The sequence below is a fragment of the Podarcis pityusensis genome (genome assembly GCF_964106645.2).
Source record: "Podarcis pityusensis genome assembly, chromosome: 16".
NCBI lineage: Eukaryota > Metazoa > Chordata > Lepidosauria > Squamata > Lacertidae > Podarcis > Podarcis pityusensis.
Genome location: NC_138041.1, coordinates 27,137,034 through 27,149,260, shown reverse-complemented (window position 1 = coordinate 27,149,260; position 12,227 = coordinate 27,137,034). Strand labels below are relative to the sequence as shown.

The 12,227-nt window shown below is 49.9% G+C and overlaps 1 protein-coding gene across 1 annotated transcript in view; it reads left to right on the top strand.

The window, feature by feature from the left end:
- The first annotated feature begins 1,635 nt into the window (after positions 1-1,635).
- Positions 1,636-12,227, top strand: part of LOC308465367 (T-box-containing protein TBX6L-like) — a 20,865-nt gene continuing 10,273 nt past the window's right edge. Inside the window, exons 1-2 of the mRNA XM_080985273.1 lie at positions 1,636-1,707; positions 9,257-9,389. Of these exons, the coding sequence (XP_080841399.1) occupies positions 1,698-1,707; positions 9,257-9,389 (143 nt within the window). The 5' untranslated portion in view covers positions 1,636-1,697. The remainder of the gene's footprint in view (positions 1,708-9,256; positions 9,390-12,227) is intronic.

Genomic DNA, 12,227 nt, shown 5'->3' with positions numbered 1-12,227 from the left:
AGAAGGGATGGAGAGCATAATTATTTAGGCCCAAGCTTGTGTATTTTGCACCAGGCTTTGGCTGGCAATATTGGGGGGTTCTTGGGAAAACAAGGGGGATCTTCACAAACTGAAATCTGACACACACATATCCTGTTCCATTGCTCAAACATTGGAAGTGGAGGTATTTGTCTCTCTGGTTGTGACCACCTGACAGAGATGTCCTATAGCTTGGGAGCAAAAACCATGAAGCTCAAACTGGATCTTCTCTGGACTGCTTGAGTGGAGTCCATTTGGAGCACCTGTGAGAACAGGATGCTGGACTAGATGGGCCCACACTGTGGCCTGATCCAGCTGCTGTAGGAGTCTTCTTAGGCTGCTTTTTTTTAAGGATCTCCAAAAAAATCCTGAAGCATTACAAATGGGTCAGAGATGGTACCTCCTAGCCAGTTTGATTCTTTCCCTACCTCCTGGTGAGATGCAAATCTGCTCCCCCCCCAAAAAAAACACACCATTGTGTGTATGTGGTTAGCAGGTGCTCAGTCTATCTGCTACTTCATCTCCCTTTTGGCCCAAAAAGAGCATCAAAGCTGCTCAGGGGCAGAGTTGTGTAGTGTGAGAGGCCCTCAGCTGCACACTTAATGGCTTGTGTGTGTTTTAAAGCAAGAAGCCAAAAGTGATTGTAAAACTAAGGAAGGAGAAGAGAGTAAATGATCCATGTTTCTGCCACCACCTCTTTGCATTTCCACTACTTAATGGCATAATAAATTCAAAGGGAACCAGCCCATTTGTGCTTTAATTGGAGGCTCGTGAGTGGTTTTCTCCCCAAAGACCGGGGTCCACATCCATGACAACAACAAAATTGCTGGCCACAATGACCCAAATGTTCCCCTCCTCCCGAGTGCCAAGCAATTTCCCGAGGTCATTCCATGGCCTCACATCTTTGGCCCAGCAGTGTCAGATAGAGTGCCACTCTACATGGAGGCTCAATCTGGCTCCGATCCACAGATAGGCTTGATCCTTCGCAAAAAAAACACCATATGAGTTAGTGGCCACCCCTGTGGGATCCACCTGCCTGTCTTTCCCAGATCCACTTCCTTCCTTGACTGACCAAAGGAGAGGCAGGGAAACCCTGGCAGCTGAGAGAGAAGTCAGCAGATAACAGCAAACAGATGCAAAGGGGAGACGGGGTTTTTTTTAAGGGGGGAGGGGACCTTGGGGGTGATGACTCCCTCTCCTAGCATAATTTCACACCAAGAACAGTTGATGGAGAGCATTATTCAGTCCCTGTCCTCATCAGGAGCTGCGTTTGCTGCCATTCCCAGGATGTTCTCCTGGGCTCTAGGTCAGGAATTGGCTCTGACATGACCAAACTTCACTCAACGGGCAGCCCTGGAGCTGATCGTGGGCACTGGAAGTGCCACCCCATCGTTGAAGACATTGCTGCACCAGCGAAACTCCCCACCAACGCATCATGGCCTAGCTCTCAAGCCCTGCCATTCCAGTCAGAAGCTCACAGCGACGGCAGGCCCAAGGGCTGAGGTAAGTCAGTGGTTTCCCTTCCCTCATTTTGGCCTGCTTTTCCACCTGTTTGGGCTGAGGCAAGGGAGATGCGCTAGGCCGTGGCGTGGGTGGTTGTTACGCAGAAGATGAGGGGGCACCCCCACTTCCTCGGGGGGGGGGGGCTTGAGTCCTGCCTTCCTCTGAAGCTGAGAAGGATGTTGTGGTGTGGGCCTACATTGCCAATTTTGCAATGGAGGGGGGTGCTTTGGGGTCCGTTGTTGGGGTACCACCTTTTCCCATAGTGGGGGGTTTGGCTGCTCAAGGTGGCCGCAGGTTGAGGTGCGATTAAAGCTGGTCCATTTTGACCTGAGCTCGGCGCCTTCCATCAATCAGCACCTCTGAAAACATAATCCTGGACTCTGTGATCCAGCAGCCACATGTGGTTTCCCCCTGCCAACCTGCGCCTGCCTGTGACTCACAAGAAGGTCCTGAAGCAGCCACCTTGCGGAGCCTGCAGGATCAGGCCAAAGGGGACCCGTCTAACCCAGCCTCCGCTTCTCAAGGTGGGTTTGGGGGGGCCGGCCCTGATCCTGCCCCTCTGCCTGCCTGTAGCAGGGCCTGTTTGCTGCCTCTGCATCCACTGAGGATGGCAGCAAATGTCCAGAAGGCCTCCTCTGCCCCCCACAGCCTCTCCTCCCAGCCCATCCTTCATCTCAGGCCCCCATGGGACCCTGCCTGGAGCGGCCCCTCCTGCCCCCTCAATCCCCCCCCTCCAGAGCTATCAACACTTTCCTCTCCTCCCTTGAGAGCTATTCAGATGCTCTTTGAGAGATGCCAATAAACTCTTTGGTGTGAAAGTAAAATTGCTGTCCCTTTCTCTCTCCCCCCCCCCCCCAATCTTTAGTTGCCACTAATGGGATGGCTGCTCTTCTGAATGCTGCTGTGGGTCCCCCCTCCCCCCTCAGAACTTTAAGGACTCTCAGATATATATTTTTTCTCTCTTCCCACCCCCACCCCATTTTGGCCGTTGTGCAGCTCTTGTGCAGGGCTGGACATTCCCGAAGGGGGGGGTGGACATGTGTCTTGGAGTTTCTCTTGGGGCTCCTGAACCGGACACACAAAAGCAGCACCCTCTGCGGCTCATGAAAGCAGCGGTTCACTCTGTGGGCAAAGGGGCCACCTCAGCTGGATGCTGGACTTTGCCTGCGGAGATCCAGGTTCGAATTCCCCACCCCTTGGCTGCAAAGTTGGGGGTGCGGCCTGGGCCCATGGCGCTTGCCAAGAACCAAAAGGCTTGCGGGCTGGAGTGGGGGGGACGAGAAGGAAAGTGGAGTTTGTTCTGTGGAGGAAGTGGGGTGTGTGAGAAATGCGAGGATTTGGCCACAGCCCATGGCGTCACACCTGGGGGGTGTAGTGGGGGGGGCTGGTGTGCCTGCCATGGCTCCCTCCCCAGAGCGGTCAAGGGAGCTGGAGGAAAAGAACCCAACTGAGCCCGAAAAGAGAGGTACAGCTATCTAGTCCTGCAGCTTTGAGACTGGAGAGCCAGTGTGGTGTCGTGGTTAAGAGCGGTAGATTCATAATCTGGTGAACCGGGTTCGCGTCTCCGCTCCTCCACATGCAGCTGCTGGGTGACCTTGGGCCAGTCACACTTCTCTGAAGTCTCTCAGCCCCACTCACCTCACAGAGTGTTTGTTGTGGGGGAGGAAGGGAAAGGAGAACGTTAGCCACTTTGAGACTCCTGAAGGGGGGTGAAAGGCGGGATATCAAATCCAAACTCTTCTTCTTCTTTCCCGGGGGTGGGGCTGTGGGATTCTGCCTGGTGGGTTTTTTCTCCTGTCCCCTTGCACTGAGGAAGGGGCAGTGAGGGTGGCAAAGCAGACTTGACTTTCTTCCTCTTGGTCCTAAGGCTTAAGCCCAAAACATCTGAGAAGCTTCTGGACAGTCAAGCCTGCTGAACTTTATTGTATCAAGAAGTGGGTGCTGAGCCCGGCTACATTTTGCTCTGCCTTATTTCTCTCTCTCTCCCACTGCCCCCAGCCCGGAAGCAGAAGCTAAATCAGGGTTTGACAAACTTAGGCCCCCAGCTGTTTTTGGACTACAGTCCCCATCAGCCCTGCTAGCCAGGGATGATGGGAGTTGTAGTCTAACAACAGCTGGAGACCTAGGTTTGAGCTAAATGAAAGGCATGTAGTTAAAGAGCGCAGGGATCCTGGGCGCATTTACTTGTGAGTAAGTTCCCCCCAGTGTACTCTGGGCAGAACATGGTTGCATATAACCCGCTGGTTTCCATAGGCTTAAAAGGTAAAGGTAAAGGGACCCCTGACCATTAGGTCCAGTCGTGGCCGACTCTGGAGTTGCGGCGCTCATCTCGCCTTACTGGCCGAGGGAGCCTGCGTACAGCTTCCAGGTCATGTGGCCAGCATGACTAAGCCGCTTCTGGCGAACCAGAGCAGCGCACAGAAACGCCGTTTACCTTCCTGCCAGAGTGGTACCTATTTATCTACTTTGACGTGCTTTCGAGGGACTGAGCAACGGGAGCTCACCCCGTCGCGGGGATTCAAACCGCCGACCTTCTGATCAGCAAGTCCTAGGCTCTGTGGTTTAACCCACAGCGCCACCCGTGTCCTTAGGCTTACTTACAAGTAAACATGCCTCAAATCGTAGTCAGTTTCTATTTAGAGGAAGAGCATGGCCTGGACAGCAATGAAAGGAGGCGCTGCAGCTGCCTGTGGAGCCCTTTGAAAGAGCACTGGCCTTTGCATTTTCCTCTCCCGGGGATGTCAAGTGGCTGTGAAGCATTTCGCATCTTCCTTCCATGCTGCTAACTAACCAGGAAGGAGTGGGGGGTTGAGGTGGAGAAAAATAAGTCTTCCTCTTGTTTTGCAAGAATAGGAGTCCTTTTGAGCAGCCCACCCCCACCCCTCCAGATTCTGGATAGGACCCCCCCACACACACCTCCATCCTCCTCCTTCCTTGCCTCCCAGTTGTTATTTATTTATTCGATTTATATTCTGCCCTTTATCCAAAGATCCCAGGGCAGTGTACCACAATAAGAACACATTTTACAGAGCATCAGTAATCGAAACCTGATAAAAAGCATAACAGGCAGCATAATACCAAATCAATCATAATAACAGCGCTCCCTGTTTAGATTTGTCTTCTGCAAGACCCAGAACAAACAGGGGAGTGGGGGGCTGGATTTTGCCTTGGAGCAGCATATTTGGGCTGCGGGCACTTTGCTGTCTTAAAAACGCAGCTATTTGTTCTTTCTCTCCATTTGGATCAAAACCAGTATGGCAGCGGCCAGGTGGGGTGAAAAGGCAGCATTCCCAAGGATAGCGCCGGGCTGTGGTTGTGGCACCTACTGGGTGCAGAGTAAAGGGGCTATTGGGACGGGTCCACAGTGATGTGCAGCCAGTGAGCCAGTGCGCCTGGCAGTTAACCAGAAGGTTGGTGTTTGGAGCCCAACCATGGATGGTTGCACCGGGCAAGAGACCTGCGTTGCCAGGGGTTGGATTTTACCATTCTATGAACTGGTACTTGGAAATGCAGCCAGTTCTGGGGAAGAGCTCGGCTCAGCAATGGCAACAACAACATCCCGAGATGCTTGCGCTTTGGAAAACAGAAGTGGATGAGGACGCATGAGGAGAAGGGAGGGGAACTTCTGATCTCGCTTGGCCGCTGGGCTTCAGTGAGACGGGAAACGCTGGGCCAGCCAGCCACTCTCAGGGTGAAGCTCTGCTTTAGTTGGGGGCAGTCAGTGCGCCAAGAGGGAACCCATTTGCCTCTGGGTAATGAACCCTGGCCGGGACGTGGGTGGCACTGTGGGTTAAACCACAGAGCCTAGGACTTGCCGCTCAGAAGGACGACGGTTCGAATCCCCGTGACGGGGTGAGCTCCCGTTGCTCAGTCCCTGCTCCTGTCAATCTAGCAGTTCGAAAGCACGTCAAAGTGCAAGTAAATAAATAGGTACCGCTCCGGTGGGAAGGTAAACGGCATTTCCATGTGCTGCTCTGGTTCGCCAGAAGTGGCTTAGTCCTGCTGGCCACATGACCTGGAAGCTGTACGCCAATAAAGCGAGATGAGCGCCGCAACCCCAGAGTCGGCCACAACTGGACCTAATAGTCAGGGGTCCCTTTACCTTTACCTTAATGAACCCTGGCCCTGGTGTAAGGATGAGGGGTCCCTTGGTGTTCCTGGCCCCCTGGCCCCTCCTGCCGCTTGGCTGGTCTGAGTGGGCATTAGCCGTCCAGGGAGGGGTCTTTCCTTCTCCTGGTGGGGTTTCCTGTATCTCAAAGCCATGTTAATTCACTAGGCTTCTCCTCTCTCCTCTCTCCAGCCATTGCAGGGCAGCAGCAGATATTTCCTCTCTTTGTTCCTGCTGGACATCAAAGGTTGGGGGGGGGGGGAGAGAGACTGGGCTGGCTCCTCCCCACTTGTTAAACCTTCATAAGCCAGGAACTCACCTTGGCTCCAAGCTGAGTCTTTCCTCCTTTGTGTGTTTGGGTCTAGACTCCTGCAACTATCCTCACACATCTCTCTGGCTCCTTCCAGCACCTGGGAAGATGCAAGCCGGACCAGGTAGGTGCTGAGCCTTCCTGGATTTCTTAAGCCCCAGAGGGGAGAGGAGGGAAGCTGTGTCCGCCTGGCTTGCTAGGTTAGTTGTGGTGACTTTCTGGACAGTAGGAACAGACCAAAGCCCCACCAGTCAGGCTGCGCTCTTGTATTGATTGCCTCTCCTGGATTGGGACCTGAGTGTGTTTTATCTCACGAAGTGTGGGCAGCCTGCTGGCTCCATGCCACTCTCCCCACACAAACCGTGGGGCAGGACTGCATTGAGGAAAACCTGATTTTAAGGAAATATCAGCCATCTGACTTTCTGAAGACATCCAAAGGGAAGTTGTTAATGTTTGATGTTGTATTCTGTTTTAATTTGTTGGAAGCTGAGTGGCTGAGGAAACCCAGTCAGATGGGCTGTATGTATGTATGTATGTATGTATGTATGTATTATACCCCACCCCAGTCTAAACAACTCTTCTTCTGCACCCCCATCCAACAAGCGGGCTTCATTCTGCCTCTTTGTGGGTCTCCCAGGTGGTCAGAAAGGCCTCCTGAACTTTTATTTCTGTTCTGGAGCTCAGATGCGCTTGCTCCAAACCGCACTTGCTTAGCAGAGGGTCAGAAACTTCTCTTGGCACCTTCAGTGGTAACCAAATCTGTTCCACCAGCAGGCTGTCACTGGTGAAATGCTTCATGGTGTAACTCCATGACTATGCTGAAGGCAAGTTTTTAGTGTGTGGTGTTGTGTTGTGTTTTTACTATTTTTTGTTTTTATCATGCTCCATAGCAAATGCTCTGCCAATGTAAGGAGACATATGCTAGGGGTGAAGGACATTGTCCCCGGTGACCCCAAATGGTCCCCCAGTTGCCAGGCTGCCTTGCCATTTGGGCTGAAGGCTTTGCTTGTTTGGGGGGAATCTGTTGGTTGGGGGCTGTTTGCTTCTTTGTGGCTCAACCTGGGGAAAGTGTGTGTGTGCTTTGCTTGTCTATCAGGGGCCGGCAGATGCCTCTTAATGGGGGGTTGGGAGGGAGGCAGAAGCAGGGACTTATAGGAGGTTCAGCTGAAAACTTTGGGGATTTTCCTCCCATTTTTTAATCTATTTTTTAATCAACAACTAATATATCCACCAAAGGCACTCTTTTTGTGATTTATCCCACAATTCTTTCATTTTACACCACATCGAGCTACAGTCTAGCCACAAATTGAAGAGAGATTGGCATATGTGCCAAACAAATAAGACACACACGCATCCTACACCCCTTGAAAGCGTTTTCGTTGCGACGATTTGATGAAATCGGTTGCTCCTCTAGATCGAGAAAGTGTTTCAGAACTTGCGGCTTCTTGATCAATGGGCAGTGCTTCATGCCAGCCCAAATAACGTTCTGTCAAACTCTGAAACTTGCTTCCTGCCAGGCGCAGTCGCCCCCATCTTTTGCAAAAAGAACCGGTGCCACCACTCAGCATGGTTGAGCAAATGCCACAGCGCCAGCCTCTTAAATGTCCCAGGTATTTGAAGAGAAGCAGCCCCGTTATCTTAATTCCTTGCAGAATGTGCTGCAGTTGCCTTGCACAGAAGTCTCTCTTTTTGGAGCCCTGGGCTCTGCCTCACAATTCCCCTCTCTGCCACTGCTTTTGCTGTACCACCAGAACTTATCCTGTACCTGCCCTGCCAGCTTGCTTGCAGGGAACCCCCCCCCCTTGCCCATGGCCCAGAGCCATCCTTTCTGTGAAACCCACCTCCCTTCCTCTCTTTAAGGAGAAGCAGTTTGCGATCAGTGGGGGACAAACATCCTCCTTTGCTCAAAAGTTTTCGTGGCTCCTTTCAAGTCCCTGCTGGAGGAGATGGAGCCTAGTCTGGCAAGGAGATGTTAACGGTCCACAGCAAAGTGGGTGTCACTTCTGCAGGAGTCCATTAATGCTGAATCAAAGCAGGAAACTGATGGGGAACTGCAGGGTTTGTTTTGCCCTTTGGGGTTGCCTGCGAATTGGAAGTTGGTTTTGCTGTTTGTCCTTAAGAGGTTCACCGAGACAAACTAAGCACTTCTGCACCCTCTCTCTGGTTGACAGGGAAGCTAACTAAGCAAAGAATCCTGATTCTTAAAATGTTGTTGTTGTTGTCGATCTTAAAATGTTTTCCCCTACTTAGTTCAGCTGGTGGCTTCAGGATTGCTATCTATCTCAAATCCCCACCCCCATATCTGTCTTAAATTGTTTTGGTTTTTTAAAAAATCATTTTAATGTAACTATTTTATATTTCCCACTTTTTTTGTAATATTTTCCATTGGTTTTAATTCTACATTTAATACTGTACTTAATGCATTATACTTTATGTGCTGTTTCCTCCCTCCCTTCTCTACTGGTTCTTGACCAATAGATAGATAGATAGATAGATAGATAGATAGATAGATAGATAGATAGATAGATATGGTTTTGTTCTTGGACTCCAGCTCCCATCAGCCCCCTAGAAAGCAGAGCCAATTGTAAATTATGGTGGGAGCTGAAGTTTTCTATCTATCCCCCATGCTCCCAAACAACAAAAAACCCCACCCTTTTTCAAAAGACGGTTTGGGGACAGGTGGTTTACTATTCCCCCACCACAGCCACCCTCTAATTTCTCCTTTGAACAGCTTGGATAGCTCAATTGGTTGGATTGTGTTGCTGGATAACATCAAGGTTGCAGGTTCGATCCTGAAATGGACAGCTGCGTATTCCTGCATTGAAATGGGTTGGACTACGAGATGATCCTCAGGGTCCCTTCCAACTCTATGATTATATGAAAACCCTAAAGAAATGTGTTCGGTGTTCTTGCTGGCAATGCCCATGGCTCTCTCTGGGTACCGGCCACAGCGGAGTTTAGCAGCTTAAGCAAAAAATATCCACTGAGCATTAAAAGTTGGAAGGGCAGCAGAGTCAACCTTCAGGGGGCAGGCAGAGCTTGGGGGAAGACTTCCTTCCGCTGGAAGGCACAGCATTTGGGGGTCCTGGGGGGGGGTTCCCCTATGCTGGATAATGTTGGAAGCTTTTCTCAAAGTCTAGGGTGATTCCAGCCAGCTTTGCTTCTTTTAACAAAAGCAACCAGCACCCTAAACTCTTTAACACATTTATGGTGGCCGACATTTTCACGGACTGGTCCATGACAGCTGAAGCCATCCAAAATTTATTCGTGGTCCCCCCCCCCCAAAGTGCCGGTTCTGTCTTTTCTCTCCATCCAAGATGCCAAACCTCTTCCCAAATCTTTGGAGGCCTCGTCTCCTCACAGCTCCATTGCGGTCACCCTCGAGGATGTGGACCTGTGGATGAAGTTCCATCAAGTAGGAACAGAGATGATCATCACCAAATCTGGACGGTGAGCTGAACCCTGTTCTGTGCCCTTTTGAATCTCTGTTTCTTCGGGGCTTAGAAAGTCGCCCTTGCCAAGGGGACGGGGCAGCACCTCCTCAGGTGATCACACCCTCACAGCTTTGCTTCAGGCAACCCCCACTTTCCCAACCTCCAGATGTTCAGGGGCTACAGCTCTCTCCAGCCTCAGGATCATACAGCTGGAGCTGATAGGAATTGGCCAAAACATCTGGAGGGCACCAGGCTATGGAAGGCAGAGTTCAAAGTGCATTGTCCTTCCCTGGTTTCCTAGAAGTTTCTTCATATTGTCATTTCCTTATGAATTTGGATGAAAGTAGTAGCGCTGTGGGTTAAACCACAGAGCCTAGGGCTTGCCGATCAGAAGATCGCGGTTCGAATCCCCGCGACGGGGTGAGCTCCTGTTGCTCGGTCCCAGCTCCTGCTGACATCCAACGCCCTTTAAAAATGTGTTGGGGAGCGGGGGGAGGGAATTATTGGGTTGTTTTTGTTTTTATTATGTATTTCATATATTTAATATGGTGGTTTTGTCTTGTCAACCGCCCTGAGACCTGCAGGTACAGGGCGGAATACGAATGTAATTATCAATCGATCAATCAAAACAGCTTCTTCCGTTCCTGATTTCAGAATCCCAGCCTCCGTTTCAGTTCATTCTTTTCAAAATTATTTTGGCAAAATGATGATGATGATAATAATGATGATAATAATAATAATAATGATAATTTATTATTTGTACCCCGCCCATCTGGCTGGGTTTCCCCTGCCACCCTGGGTGGCTTCCAACAAAGACCAAAAATACACTAAAATGTCACACATTAAAAATTTCCCTGAACCTTCAGATGTCTTCTGAATGTCAAGTAGTTGTTTATCTCTTTGACATCTGATGGGAGGGCGTTCCACAGGGTGGGAGCCACTACCGAGAAGGCCCTCTGCCTGGTTCCCTGTAGCTTTGCTTCTCGCAATGAGGGAACTGCCGGAAGGCCCTCGGAGCTGGACCTCAGCGTCCGGGTAGAACGATGGGGGAGGAGACGCTCTTTCGGGTATACTGGGCCAAGGCCATTTAGGACTTTAAAGGTCAACACCAACACTTTGAATTGTGCTCGGAAACGTACTGGGAGCCAATGTAGGTCTTTCAAGGCCGGTGTTACGTGGTCTCGGCAGCCGCTCCCAGTCACCAGTCTGGCTGCCGCATTCTGGATTAGTTGTAGTTTCCAGGTGACCTTCAAAGGTAGCCCCACGTAGAGCGCATTGCAGTAGTCCAAGCAGGAGATGGAACAGATGCCTATTTATACTTAGCCGAGTAGGCAGACAGATCCTGCAAAACTGACTGTAGGTCAGATCCAGTGCCACAAACCCCAAAGGATGCAGTTTGTTCATCACCCTTTCCAGGGGAAGGGCTCCTTTCTTGGGAGCTGCCCTCCCCACTGTCCACAAATAGGCCTCTGGGCATCTTTCTTGGTCCCGCTGGGCTCTGGGCCCCCTTTCTTCCTTGCCAGGGGTAAGAGGAAACCCTCCCGGCTGCAGCTTGATTCTGGAAGTTGAGGGCAGGGGCTTACTCTAGAGGAGACCCACAGCATAGCCATCTTTCTTGCAGCACTTGTGCCATTCCATTAAATAAATCTGGTCGGCTTCAAATCCAAAGTCAACGGCAAGAAGGCAATTTGAACATTATAAACCTGAGATGCATCCTATAGAAATGCCCAATAAGAACCTGTTGAGTCTAAACAGATTTTAGGAGGAGCTCCTGCAGGGGTTCCTGGGCTTCAGGACAGGAGAGGTCCTGTCGCCCACCCATAATATCCCTCTTTCAAGTCCTCCTTAGTTTCCCAGCACTTTTTTTAAAAAGTTTTTTATTCAAAATTAAAGCAAGACATATTATCCAGAAACATATCATCCTTATTTCCCCCCCCTTTTTTCCTCCCTCCCCCTCCCTCCCCCCACAGAACCCACCCACACCCACCCCCCCGACTTCCTTCAGTTCCAGTCTTTGGTTTCTCTGAGAGTGCTGTTTTCTGCATGTTACAAAGTTGTATAGATCCTCAAACTATTTAGCTGATTATTATCAATAAAAAGTTTGTGAATGTTTATTCAAAACCTGCCAAGGAGTCCAGTTCACTTTGTTGCGTCTTCAGATACTTTGTAAAGGGTTCCCATTCATCCTTCAAGTCACAGTTATCCTTGTCCCGTAGCTTATATGTCAGTTTTGCCAGTTCTGCATAGTCCGCCAATTTTTCTTGCCATGATTCTTTAGTTGGGGTTTCTTCAGTCTTCCATCCTTGTGCTATGAGAACTCTTGCAGCCGTTGTTGCATACATGAAGATGTTTTTCAACTTTTTTGGCAGGTCTTTCCCTACAATCCCGACAAAAATGCCTCAGGTTTTTAAACAAATGTTAAATGGAACATTTTCTTCAATTCATTATATATCATTTCCCAAAATTTTTGAATTACATTACAATCCCACCACATATGATAAAATGTCCCTTCCTTTTCCTTACACTTCCAACATATATTTGAACTAGTTTTGTACATTCTGTACATTTTCCCTACCTGCACTGGTGTTGTGTACCATCTATACATCATCTTCATGTAATTCTCCTTCAATAGGGAACAATCTGTAAATTTTAAATCAGTTTTCCATAATTTTTCCCAATCTTCCATCCTAATGTTGTGACCTACATCTTGTGCCCATTCCCAGCACTTTTAAAACAATGATGAAGCCTAGAACCTTGATCTAAAAGAAACTGGGACCTTATTTCCCCTGCGGCTGCACAAGCCATGAGCCCAGCTTTGAAGCCAAGTTTCTTCTGGTCAAAGCTGAGACTGGCC